Source organism: Bubalus bubalis, chromosome 3, assembly GCF_019923935.1.
Source record: "Bubalus bubalis isolate 160015118507 breed Murrah chromosome 3, NDDB_SH_1, whole genome shotgun sequence".
NCBI lineage: Eukaryota > Metazoa > Chordata > Mammalia > Artiodactyla > Bovidae > Bubalus > Bubalus bubalis.
In genome coordinates, this window is record NC_059159.1 from 8271462 (window position 1) to 8285415 (window position 13954).

Consider the following 13954-nt stretch of genomic DNA (forward strand, 5'->3'; position numbering starts at 1 on the left):
TCTGATTGGCTCATCTCACCCCGCCCCTCAACGTCCCTGCCGCGCGCCCCGCCCCTGTCCGGCGCGCTTGCGCAGAGTCGGCGGGCGGGTCGAAAAGCGCGGAGTCACTGCTGCTGGGAGGGGGAGCGGGATTGGCCGACAGTTGGAAAGCCCGCGAAACGCTCCTTCCGGCTGCGAGGCCCGTTGTGACATGAGGAAAGGGAGGGGCTCCCCTGCTGGGCTCCGCCTTCTTTTCGTGCCAGTTTCTAATCTCGCAGCTTTTCTACTGGAACCTCCGCCTTCTCTGTTCAAGGGGTATTCCTTCGCCTTGCCCCTCTGTGTTTCTGTCTCCTCAGACCGGTTCGCGGCCTACAGGCTTCCTTCCTCAATTCCTGACTCCTTCGCTGGGTTCCACTTTTTAGCCCCCGCCTTTCCGGAGCCCTCGAGGTCCTTCCTCCCTGCTCCCTCCGAGCGGATGCGGGAGCCCTAGCCGCGAACTTGCGCTTCCCCGGCCGCCCTGGACTACATTTCCCAGCGAGCCCGGCGGCCGGCGTCTCGGCTGCGGTCAGGTGACTGGGTCGCCTGACCTGAGGTGAGTCAGGGCAAGGCGGCGGGGTCGTACCGGCTGCTGCATCTCGCCCTTGACTCCTGATTCTCTCTTGGCTCCTCAACTTGGAGCAGCAACGTTCTTTGCTCTTCTCAGGGTGTTGGGTCCTTCCCTACTCGAATCGTGTGCTAGGAAGGTCCTAGCTAAGCCTGTGGGGAGAACTTCACCCTAAGCCCCGGATTCTACTCAAGACCTGGAAGTTGACAGCTTGGCTGCCCTGCTCCTGGATCTGCCTCCTCTCACCATCTCATTTCTTCTCCCAGGATTGCAGTGGGTTCGCCTGGAGGAGAGCTGAGTGACTGCCCTGGGCTACTGCTGACCTCCAGCAGAGTTGAGCCAAAATGTCCCCGGAATCGAAAAAGCTTTTCAACATCATTATTTTAGGAATTGCCTTTATGTTTATCTTCACCGCCTTTCAAACTTGTGGAAATGTAGCGGTGAGTTGGACTTTGTTCTCCCTCCTTTGCAGTGCTTGTCATAATGCATTCCAAAAATGATCACGTTATGTCTAATAGTACGCTTAAGTTGCACCTTTTATTTTGTCACCAAACACTTCCTCGTTTTCCATGATAAGATTTGATTTCATGTGTCAGACATCTCTTAGTGGGGTCGTTTATTTCTCTGATCTGATTTGGAGTTTATATGTTGACCTATTTATTTGTTATCTGTACTAAGGACTATATTAGTACTTGGACAGTTTAAGGAATAAACGTAAAGCCTAGTTATAGATGGTCTTCAGCCCTCCCCACCTGACCTGCCCGCCATTGGTTTGCCTTCCGTTCTGTAGTCCTTTCCCTTCTCTCCTGTTGGGATTTCTGTATTAAGCATCCAGCATCGTGAATTTTTACTTTATTCTCACTACTCGGAGACGGATTTTCTGAGGGGGTGGGAGGTTACAAAACGTTTTCATTGATTAGTTTTATTTTCCACACAGCAAACTGTCATCAGGAGCCTAAATAGTACAGATTTTCACGGCAGTGGATATACCAGGTATTGTACTGTATGATTGGTTCTACTTTGTATATCCTACAAATTGCTTAAAAGTTCGTCAGAGTCACGGACAACATAAGATACTGTGATTGGATTGTTTTTTCTTCTCTGTATCTAGACTGTTTAGGGGAACATAATGTGATAAAGATGATGAGTTTAGGTTTCAAGTAGAATTAGACAATGAGGTTCAAAACTTAATTGCTGTGGTATTTTAGGAAATTGCTTCTATGTGATCAGCTTCCTTGCTCAGGTTAATGTGTGTAAAGCACTTAGCAGAGTGGCTGGCATTTAATAAGCACTCAGGTATTGTCATAATTACATCTTCCCAATCCTAAACAGAGGATGTTTTATAAGACTCTTGAAATATTTGTTGGTCTTCCTGTTTTTCTAATTTCATAATTATTAATATACAGTCATCAGGAGCTTTTAGATTTCAGTTAAGGTGTTTAGTGGCAATTTTACAGGTGGAGAAAATGAAGTGAAAAGCTCTTCATAGGTCACTAAGTACATTGTGATAACTCAGCATAAACACAAACAGATTTCTTAATTTCTCTATGGTTAGATGTTAGATTGTGGTCAGCTCCCCCTCCCACCCTCCCCAACTCTTCTTATTTGGTTCTTTGTTGTCTAACCTAAACCTGATCTTATGTATAATACTTGAGAGTATAAGAATGTTAATGTCCATTTTTCTAAGTGACTAAAGATGCTTACTTCTTGGAAGAAAAGTTATGACCAACCTAGATAGCATATTCAAAAATAGAGACATTACTTTGCCAACAAAGGTCCATCTAGTCAAGGCTATGATTTTTCCAGTGGTCATGTATGGATGTGAGAGTTGGACTGTGAAGAAAGCTGAGCACCAAAGAATTGATGCTTTTGAACTGTGGGGTTGGAGAAGACTCTTGAGAGTCCCTTGGACTGCAAGGAGATCCGACCAGTGCATTCTAAAGGAGATCAGCCCTGGGATTTCATTGGAAGGAATGATGCTAAAGCTGAAACTCCAGTACTTTGGCCACCTCATGTGAAGAGTTGACTCATTGGAAAAGACTCTGATGCTGGGAGGGATTGGGGGCAGGAGGAGAAGGGGACGACAGAGGATGAGATGGCTGGATGGCGTTACCAACTCGATGGACATGAGTCTGAGTGAACTCCGGGAGTTGGTGATGAACAGAGAGGCCTGGTGTGGTGCGATTCATGGGGTTGCAGAGAGTCGGACACGACTGAGCGACTGAACTTAAGCGCAGCACGCCAGGCCTCCTTGTCCATCGCCACCTCTCGGAGTCCACCCAAACCCATGTGCATTGAGTCGGTGATGCCATCCAACCATCTCATTCTCTGTCATCCCCTTCTCCTGCCCTCAGTCTTTCCCAGCATCAGGGTCTTTTCAAATGAGTCAGGTCTTCGCATCAGGTGGCCAACATATTGGAGTTTCAGCTTCAACATCAGTCCTACCAATGAACACTCAGGACTGATCTCCTTTAGGATGGACTGGTTGGATCCGCTTACAGTCCAAGGGACTCTCAAGAGTGAGCCATTATGTTGAGTTAAATAAATTCTGGTTTAAACAAGTTATAGCTACATGATTATTTATAGCAGTGAGATTTCATGCCACTGCCAGGAGTTGTCAGCTAAATCTGTAGGGCAGACTGATTGATGAGGGCCTCTGGAATCAGATTCCCAGGGATGAGATTCTGGTTCCACCGTTGACTAGCTGTCCAGCTGCACTTTTGACAAGTTACTTGACCCCTCTGTATTTCACTTCTCTTTTCCATAAAAAATAATATGTTCTTCATGGGGTGTGTTAGCTGCTATAATAATTCACTGGTATATTAAAAATCATATTGTCCAAGGCAGACTAATTCTTTTCATTTGACAGGACTTCAGTATTTTAAACAAGTGAAAACTTTAATGTGACATTTAGTGTAAGAATGTAGTTATAAATTCTGACTAAAGAATGAGTGGTTATTGCAAAAAAAAAAAAAAAAACTGTAGACTCTAATTAGGTTTGAAAAAAATTGAGCTTTGAGACAGTGTTTCAAGAGTTTTGTTTTTTTCCCTTTTGTATGTTACGTGTGCAGCATGGCAATTATTTACGGAGTGTTCTCTGCTTCAAATTTGATTACACCATCAGTGGTTGCCATTGTAGGACCTCAACTTTCTATGTTTGCTAGTGGTTTATTTTACAGGTAAGTAATCCCGTTTTCTTTCATTTAATTAGAATGCCTTCAGCTTCTTTCAAGCACATAGTAAACTTGTGCTTTGAACTTGCTGACTTGGTTGGAAGAGATTATAGGTAGTGTTTTAGAGGTTTGGCTCTCTACTTGATGCTTAGCTGTACTATTGTTTTAAAGTGATGGGATTTGTGTATATTTCCTTTTTTTTGTGACTAATATATATGATGTCCAAAAACCTCTTTCTAGAGGCTTGAAAAGAACTCAGGTAATAATCTTATTTTGTATCAAGTAGATTAATGGGAATTAAATTTCTTCTGGGCTGCAGAATTGTAGTCCCACTGTGTGCTGAGCTTTTTGGCAAAGGCCAGTTGCAGACCTTTATTCAATGCCTGAGTTCACAAATTTGAAATAGTAAGTTCAGAAATGACACTTGTCCTCTTTTTTCCAACACTGGAGAAGCCCTTTACAGCTTGAATTTTGAAAGAAGAGAGCCCTCAGAATTGATTCCTAGAAGGCATGATTGACATTCTGTTTCAGGTATTGTTTGACTGTAATACGTTGACCTGTTATATTTTAGCATGTACATTGCCGTTTTTATCCAGCCTTTCCCGTGGTCCTTCTACACAGCCTCTGTTTTCATTGGAATTGCTGCTGCTGGTAAGCATTTTGATTTCTATTTTCTAAGTCTAAGAGTATTGTTTATATGTTTAATATATAAAGCGAAATGCTTTCATTCCCTTGATAAACTTTTGATTTGAATTTTAGTACTTTGGACAGCACAAGGAAACTGCCTGACGATAAATTCAGATGAGCACACTATTGGGAGAAACAGTGGAATTTTCTGGGCACTCTTACAATTTAGGTAATAATTCTTATGGCTCCATCTTTCCTATAATTTTTTTTTTCTTTGGTCAGACCTTTTTTTTAGATCCCAATTGTGTTGAGAACTCAGATCTTCTTTTTACATGAGTTAAGTTCCCAGGTACATGTCATAGAGATTTAAAAATTTATGGGATTACTTAAAGATGCATGGATCTGCCTCATTGAAATTTATGATTAGCAAATGGAAAATAATATTAACCATAATGTATATAGCTTCTGCTATACTTTAGGTGGCTCAGTGGTAAAGAAACCGCCTGCCAATGCAGATTGGGTTCAATCCTGTGGAATACATGTATGACGCCCACTGCAGTATTCTTGCCTGGAGAATACCAGTGGACAGGGGAACCTGACAGGCTACAGTCCACAGGGTCACAAAGAGTCAGATAGGACTGAAGTGACTTGCAGGCATGCATACTTTGTACATACCTTACATACTACTGGACTTCCCTGGTGGCTCAGATGGTTAAGCGTCTGTCTACAATGTGGGAGACCCGGGTTCAATCCCTGGGTCGGGAAGTTCCCTGGAGAAGGAAATGGCAATCCACTCTAGTAATGCCTGGAAAATGCCATGGACAAGGAGCCTGGTAGGCTACAGTCCATGGGGTCGCAAAGAGTTGGACACGACTGAGCGATCTTCTTCACCTATGTACTACTGGGCTCTTTAATCTCAATAATAGTTACAATCTCCTGTGATAAGAAGGTATTATCTCCATTCTACAGATTAGATAACAAAAGCTTAACTAAAAGTTAAGTAACTTATCCAATCATGTGGATTCCAAAGGCCATGTCCTTCCCACCCAGTTATGCTACTTGACAACTGTTAACAATTAAATTTTCAAACAGAGACTAACTCTATGGACACTGAAGGATATGGCATGTTATATATTTCCACAGTAAAAAGCAACAACAGGCATGCTTGCTATCATGGAATCTGTCCTGAGGATTTACCCTCATATCCTAAATGCCTAAAATTTTGGCTTTGGTAAGGCTTAACCAAAAAAAGAAATGCAAAGAGGCAAAATGGTTGTCTCAGGAGGTCTTACAAATAGCTGAGAAAAGAAGAGAAGCTAAAGGCAAAGGAGAAGAGGAAAGATAGGGCCATTTGAATGCAAGTTCCAAAGAATATCAAGGAGAGATAAGAAAGCCTTCCTCAGTGATCAGTGCAAAGAAATAGAGGAAAACGATAGAATGGGAAAGACTAGAAAATTAGAGATACCAAGAGAGCATTTCTTTGCAGAGATGGGCACAATAAAGGACAGAAATGGTATGGACCTAACAGAAGCAGAAGATATTAAGAAGAGGCGGCAAGAATATACAGAAGAACAATACAAAAAAGATCTTCATGACCCAGATAACGACAATGGTGTGATCACTCACCTAGAGCCAGACATACTGGAATATGAAGTCAGGTGGGCCTTAGGAAGCATTACCAGCACCCATCTCACACACTAGCAAAGTAATGCTCAAAATTCTCCAAGCCAGGCTTCAACAGTACATGAACCATGAACTCCCAGATGTTCAAGCTGGATTTAGAAAAGGCAGAGGAACCAGAGATCAAATTGCCAGCATCTGTTGGGTCATCAAAAAAGCAAGAGAGTTCCAGAAAAACATCTACTACTGCTTTATTGACTATGCGAAAGCTTTTGTGTGGATCACAACAAACTGTGGAAAATTCTTAATGAGATGGAAATACTAGACCACCTGACCTGCCTCTTGAGAAATCTGTATGCAGGTCAAGAAGCAACAGTTAGAACTGGACATGGAACAACAGACTGGTTCCACATCAGGAAAGGAGTACGTCAAGGCTGCATACTGTCACCCTGCTTATTTAACTTATATACAGAGAAATCCTGGACTGGATGAAGCACAAGCTGGAATCAAGATTGCTGGGAGAAATATCAGTAACCTCAGATATGCAGATGACACCACCTTTATGGCAGAAAGCGAAGAAGAACTGACGAGCCTCTTGATGAAAGTGAAAGAGCACAGTGAAAAAGTTGGCTTAAAACTCAGCATTCAGAAAACTAAGATCATGGCATTCAGTCCCATCACTTCATGGCAAATAGATGGGGAAACAGTGGAATCAGAAACTTTATTTTTTTGGTCTCCAAAATCACTGCAGATGGTGACTGCAGCCATGAAATGAAAAGATGCTTGCTCCTTGGAGGAAAAGCTATGACCAATCTAAACAGCATATTAAAAAGCAGAGAAATTACTTTGCCAATGAAGGTCCGTCTAGTCAAAGCTATGGTTTTTCTAGTAGTCATGCATGAATGTGAGAGTTAGACCAAAAAGAAAGCTGAGTGCTGTAGAATTGATGCTTTTGAACTGTGTAGAAGTTCAAAGAATTGATGCTTTTGAACTGTGGAGAAGACTCTTGAGAGCCCTTTGAGCTGCAAGGAGATCTGACCAGTCCATCCTAAAGAAAATCAGTCCTGAATATTCATTGGAAGGACTGATACTGAAGCTGAAACTCCAATACTTTGGCCACCTGATGCAAAGAACTGACTCACTGGGAAAGATCGAAGGCAGGAGGAGAAGGGAACAACAGAGGATGAGGTGGTTGAAAGGCATCACTAACTCTATGGACAGAAGTTTGAGTAAACTCCAGGAGTTGGTGATGGACAGGGAAGCTTGGCATGCTGCAGTCTGTGGAGTTGCAAAGAGCTGGACACGACTGAGCGACTAAACTGAACTGAAGGCTTAACAAATATGAATATCGTTTTAAGGGTTGTATAGTAAGAAACTGGAGTGTAAGTGAATGATTTTTTCCCTGTTGCTATTCAGTCACTCAGTCCTGTCTGACTTTTGTGACCCCAAGGAATGTAGCCCTGCCAGTCTCCTCTGTCCATGGGATTTCCCAGGTAAGAATACAACAAAGGAGTGGGTTGCCATTTCCTTTTCCAGGGGATCTTCCCAACCCAGGGATAGAATCTGCGTCTCCTCCATTGGCAGGTAGATTCTTTACCACTGAGCCATCAGGGAAGCCCGATTTTTTTTCCTAGGAAGTGCTAAATAAAGTATTTGATTAGATGCAGATAACTAAATCATTGATCTTTTCACCAGTTCTTTAAAATACAGAATTTTAGAGGTAGAGTAAACTTGTTTTCTGGGTGTCATTCCAGACTCCAATACATCACATGTTTCAAAGTGAGTCAGGTCTTTGGAAGCCGGTTCTGAATCAGGTTGCTGTCATGTGGAAGGAGACTGAGTTCCCTCTGGGTCAGTTGAGTTTTTCAGAAAGAGGGTGAAGTTGATACTTTTAAATGACTTAGGGCAGGTAGATAACTTCGTTATGTAGGCCTCTCTCTCTCTTTTTTTTTAACAAGGAATGGAAAAATTATTTTAAAGCCCATAAATATGAAAATAACTTCCCAACATCCTCTCCCTCCTTTTCTTCCCCCAGCTTGTTCTTTGGAAATCTCTACATATATTTTGCTTGGCAAGGGAAAACTCAGATATCAGGTTTGTTTTATTCACTGTGCTTTATTCAGATACGTTCAAAGCGAAATAGCAGTTCCATGAAAATTCCCAGTATGCTTGGTTCAGATTGTCCTAGTGAACGTTGGTACTCTTAAGTCCTCTCAGATTTTTGCTTTTAATATCTTCCCTTGGATTATATTATTATACTAGGATTTATAGCTTATGACTGCGCTTCAAGTAGGATCTCAAAGTGTGGGAGAAGGTTGTGCATGTGTGGGTAGACTAATCAGTTGTCAAAAGAGTTTTTAATTCAGTTGTTTTGTCTATACTCTGATTAAAAGAATATGATTAAGTTCTTATGCTGTTTTTCTTTTGGCTTATTAGTATTTCTCTAACTGAAAGACAGAGGTGGATGTATCCTATTTATCTCTTTGTCCTAGGTTTTTACTGATGCAGTAAAATAAAATTAGTGATAAAGTATGTAAATAGTTATAAACAAAATACTGAACATGATACTGACTCTGGAATTGTTTGTGTGGCTAGTGCTATCTACTTTCATCTTTGCTTTTCTCCCTAGAGAGTGACCGAAGAACAGTGTTTATCGCCCTAACGGTGATTAGCCTTGTGGGAACAGTACTTTTCTTTCTCATTCGGAAACCAGATTCTGAAAATGTCCTGGGAGAAGATGAATCTTCTGATGACCAGGACTTGGACATCAACGAGTAAGAAGTTGGAAACATTCCTTTCTATTTTAAGCTATATTTTGAATAGATACAGTCTAGAAATTACAAACCTGGTATAGGCCTAACTGATATCCAGTATTGGGCAGACATGAGGGGAAAGTTTTAAAGCAAATAAGCAGAGAAAGAAGATAAAAGGAGCTGTCAGGGAGGAAGAAGGGAAAGTAAGATAGACAGAGGTGGGGGAGGTAGCTAAAAGGTTTGTGGAGGGATTTTAGTCTCATCCCAGGTCACTTCCTGTATGACCCTGGACAGTACCAATGTTCCCCTGACTTTCTCTGGGCCTCAATTTCCTCCTTCAGTTCAGCAGACATCTTCTGTGTTTTAATGTGTGAGGATATAGGCTCAAAGTTAAATAGAAAATAGTCCTCAGTCACTTTCTTGGATCCAGGCTTAAAATTTTCTGATCATGTGGTACACGTGAGTGGCAAGGCCACCAACAGTCGTCATAGATTAGCCGTGGTTACATCCACACTCTGGATTTTGCACTAACCTGTGATAGTAGTTTCCACTGACATAATCCCTGCAGGGAAATAAGTTCCTAGTCCTGTTTTTCTAAAAACTGTGAATAACCTTGAGCATATTTCTTATGTATTTGGCTGTGCTGGGTCTTAGTTGCAGTATGTGAAATCTTAGCTGCAGCATGCAGGATTTTTAGTTGCAGCATGCAGGGATTTTTAGTTGTGGCATGCAAGATTTTTTAGGTTCTTTAGTTGTGGCATGTGGGATCTAGTTTCCTGACCAGGGATTGAACCCAGGCCCTTTGCACTGGGGGCATGGAGTCTTAGCCATTGGACCACCAGGGAAGTCCCATTTATTATTACTTTTTTTTTTTTTTTAACAAAAGTTTATTTTTAAATGTACAGCAGGCTCTAAAACAACACTTCATTCTAGCTATAGGTGGCAACAGATGTTATAGCTGGAAATCCAGATGTTTAGACAGGAATGGAATCAAGGGCCTTTATTTCCTCAGGCACAAGGAACAGCTTTGCTTTTTAATAGATTTCTTAATTCCACTTGTGGCCAGGGGGCCATTCCCCGAGACCTCTTCTTTCCGTTTCTGGTTGAATGTCTTATCTTCCTCATCCATCCCCTCGGCCTGGTTCTTGGGCTGCTTCAGTGGCTGCTGGTTGCCATCTTCAAGGCCAGACATGGTGCCTTCTGCCCCTTTCCCAGGTCCTGCCACTGAAAGCAGGGGCCTGTTTAAGTTGTAAGTAAAACTGTCTAAAACCTTGCAGGTGATTTCTCTGCAGGTCATCATCTAGATTTGAAGAAAGGGGAATAAGAAGTCTTTACCACTCTTGTGCTATGTGAATTGATAAATTGTGAAGCTTGCCTTATAGAATTTTATCTGTTGTTAAAAATTTTGCATTGAACTTTCTGTGCTTCCTTTTTAAAGCCCCAAAAGGGCATAAAATTCTCCAGTCACAGGATCATTAAGCATTCAGAATTTGCACTGTTCCAAGCAAAAGAGAGGTGTTTATATGAGTATACATATGTATATATATCACATATTTTTAAAAGCATAAACCAATGGATATTGGAGAAGTGGTCTCCAAAGATGAATGACACAAACTTAACAAAAATTCAACATTCATTCAGCAAATGTTAGGGGCTGTGAATACAAATACAGTCCATCCCTGTGTTCATGGAACTTCGTTGCTAGACAAGGGATCATGTACCTGTCATAAGGTCAGTGCTGAGTGGTTCTGCTCCACCTTGTAGATCTTTCTCTCTTCCTGAATTGTCTTCCCAATCTTGAAACTTCTATGTCTTTATTCTATAAAGAGCACCATGCATGCAACAGCCATCTTCTAAAAGGTAGGAAAGAAGTAATGAGCAAGACAGTGCTCATTCTTCTTATGCAACTTAGTTGTAGACGGGCTGGTAGTCACCATGCATGTTAAGAAAACAGCAGAGTGAGTTCTACCAGACAGTAAGAGAGGGGGAGGTGGTGGAGAGCTGGGTGGTGAGAAGGTGTGAAGATCAGCTGATGTCTGTTGCAACAAAGGCCAGGTGTGGAAGGGAGTGTGATGGCTACCGGAGGGCCTGCGGGATGCGCACAGTGCAAGTAGGAGCATCTGCAGCGGACAGAGAGATGACTGCATCAGGATATGGCGGGAGTTTGGATTTTGTTCTTGGTGTGATCAGAAGGCACTGAGGACATGCGTGGGGTCTGACTTTAAAGGTACCATAAAGTGGAGTCCACTCTGAATGATTTACAGCAGAGTACTAGCTGAGTTGATTATATTTCAATAGTCTATAGCCTACAAATCAGTTCCTACTTATTTGGGGCCTGGAGTGTGAAATAGTATATCTACCCTGGTGGCTCTGTGGTAATGAATCCACCTGCCAAGCAGGAGGCGCAGGTTCAATCCCTGGGTTGGGAAGATCCCCTGGAGAAGGCAATGGCAACCTGCTCCAGTATTCTTGCCTGGGAAATCACAAAGGAGCCTGGCAGGCTACAGTCCATGGGGTCACAAAGAGTTGGACACGACTGAGCGGCTAAAACACCACCACCACCCGATCTTATCCAAGTGCCAGGTGAGGGTAGTATCATTAAATGGAGTCTACAGAGTATTCGCTTCCAGGGATGGCATGAGGTGTGGGTTTTTTTTTTTTTTTTAATTTAATTTATTTTTAATTGAAGGATAGTTGCTTTACAGCATTGTTTTGGCTTCTGTCATGCATCAGCATGAATCAGCCATAGGTATACATATGTCCCCTCCCTCTTGAGCCTCCCTCAGGCTTGAGTTTTTATGGTGGGGGAAAATGTTTTCCTATTGGTTAAAACATATTACCTTTTTTGTGTCAGTAATTTAAGTCACCTGCTCTCCTTTAGGTTTTTTCTTTCGGATTGTTTGTAAATGATATCTTTTCAAGATCTGGGAGTAGACTTGGCTGATAGGATAAGAAGTGTAATTTCTTACAGACTCTCTTACCATGACCTGCAAACACTTACCCTTAAGTTACTGTATCTCGTTTCCTTCTCACAGGTAAGTGATAGTGGCCCTGTTTTATAAATAAGAAAGTAAAAGAGAAATGAAGCCACTTGTCTAAAACCACACAACTAATAAGTGGCAAAGCAGGACTCCGCCTCGAAGCCCGCGTTTTTAACCAGTCGGTGATACTGCGCCCAAACCCATATAGCCGTTGATGGTGTTGCTTTTAACACTGAAGAACCACAGAGTAATTTTTTACGTAGTTGGAGTGGTGGAAAATTGAGCCCCCATGATTTGCTTTTACAGTTTAGAAACAGCAAGGTAGAGGAGATTTTTGTCCTGCCTGAAGTATCATTTCTTTCTTTCCTTTTAAAATTTTTTTCCTTTTTTTGTCTGGGTTGGGTGTTTGTACAGCTTGCGGGCTTTCTCTGGTTGTGGCTAGGGCTTTTCATTGCAGTGCATGGGATTTTCTTGACAGGCTGTAGAGCGTACAGAGAAGTACCATTTCTGAAAAAAGACATGCATGACTCTGTGTCATAAATTTAATGTGAGAGAATCATGTTCTGTGGTTAATAAAGAGCCACCCAAGTAGCACTTTTCCCACAGTCTCTGAAGCAAGGACACCTTGGAGCAGGGAGCATTGAGGCCACTGAAGTGTTTACCAGACCACATAGAGCACAGAGCTTTTACAGACTTAAATGAAAATGTGATCTTTTTTGGTTTCTTCTCTTTTTCAGTTTTCTGGGGAAAACTTTTTTCTTTTTATCTTTCAGGTCTCCCCAGAGCAACATGACAAAGGCAGTAGATGCATTTAGTAAGTATTTTCTGTATCTGAAGTGCAGGAACTGTTCAGGAATAACTTTCCCCCTTTCTCTGGTAGCTTTGCATTGACAATACCCCAGTATTTTCACATTTCTAGGTATACTGCTCTGAAATCCGCTTGTCTTCTCAATAAGTATCTCTAACATGAGGCCTGTGAGGGATGGAGAATAATTCAGTGCCCTGCCTGAGTGCGTGTGTGAGGGAGGTCTGAGGAGGAGGAGGCAGAGGTTTAGGAGTTTATAGGAGGAAGTGAGGACACAGACCATTTCTTCAAGCATTGCTAGTCACTCCTTAGATAGACCAGAGGCTCGGGTGACCCAGTAACATGTAAAACCAATCATCCTCATCTGTTGAGGGCTCTTCCTGGCTAAACCTCTTAATGTGTTTTATTTTGTTCTCACGACAAATCTGTGAGTATCATATAATACATATATATCACTATCTCCATTTTATAGAAAAGAAAACTGAGGCTTTGGCAAAATTATTTACTCAAGGTCAAACAAGGAATTTCCTTCTTGTTATGAGAGACCTAGAAAGACATATTGGCTTCTTTGGTGAACATGAAGTCAGGCAAAGGGAGGGTGATGACCTTCAGGCTTATGGGCTGGTTCATCTACCTTCAGTAAGACTTGATGCAGCCTCTGTGCTCTGAAACCCCCCCGCTGTCCCGGATGTCTCTTAATAGTAACCAGATTCAGGATGTACTTTCTAGATAGTTGTATCAGCTTTGCCTCAACTTCTCTGTAAAATGAGACACTAACACAGTGAGGGCCTCACGCTTTTTATCACGGAGCTGGTTGGTTACCTAGTGTAGAGTTTGGTAGTAATAGGATATTGGGCTGTTAGGTTTGAATGGGGAGAAGGAAGGGAGCAGCTAAAAAAGATAAGACATATAAGGTGTCCCAGGGCAAGAAAATTTAAATTTGGGCAATGGTTCCTGGCAGTTGGGGAGCAATGTGAAGTTAGGAGGTGGCAATGAAGCCAAAGGCAAAGAGAAAGGAAAAAGAGTGTCCAGGCTTTAATTTGCTTGTGCGCCAATGTTTCATTTATTACTTAATCATGATATTCCTTCAGTTGATGCTGTAGTAGGTATTGAGTAGAAAGGATTCCTGCTTATTTAAAGGCACTTAAGTTCGTCAGCTCAATGTATATGTTTAATGCAATTCTAGAAAATTTCAATGAGGATTTTTAAATTTATTTTTTGGTCCTGATAAAAGGTTCCTCTGGAAGAATAAACATCTGTCAATAGCCAACAAAATTCTCAAAAAGAACTTTCCCTAGTGAATATCAAAACCTACTATGAATTCATTTGAAAACACTGGAATACAGGCAGCACTGGAACCGAAGTCTGGATGCAGGTCTGCATTCATAAAGGAGCGTGGAATACTGTAACAG

General features: G+C 41.9%; 1 protein-coding gene across 4 annotated transcripts in view; it reads left to right on the forward strand.

Moving 5' to 3' along the window:
- Positions 1-67: 67 nt before the first annotated feature.
- MFSD11 (major facilitator superfamily domain containing 11) overlaps positions 68-13954 on the forward strand; it is a 28731-nt gene continuing 14844 nt past the window's right edge. Inside the window, exons 1-9 of one of the 4 annotated variants that reach the window (XM_045164756.1) lie at positions 68-571; positions 850-1023; positions 1521-1576; positions 3655-3762; positions 4328-4407; positions 4516-4612; positions 8039-8097; positions 8633-8777; positions 12511-12551. In XM_045164756.1, the coding sequence (XP_045020691.1) occupies positions 928-1023; positions 1521-1576; positions 3655-3762; positions 4328-4407; positions 4516-4612; positions 8039-8097; positions 8633-8777; positions 12511-12551 (682 nt within the window). In that variant the 5' untranslated portion in view covers positions 68-571; positions 850-927. The other 3 variants (XM_025279574.3, XM_006045325.4, XM_045164757.1) reach the window with 3 other exon arrangements.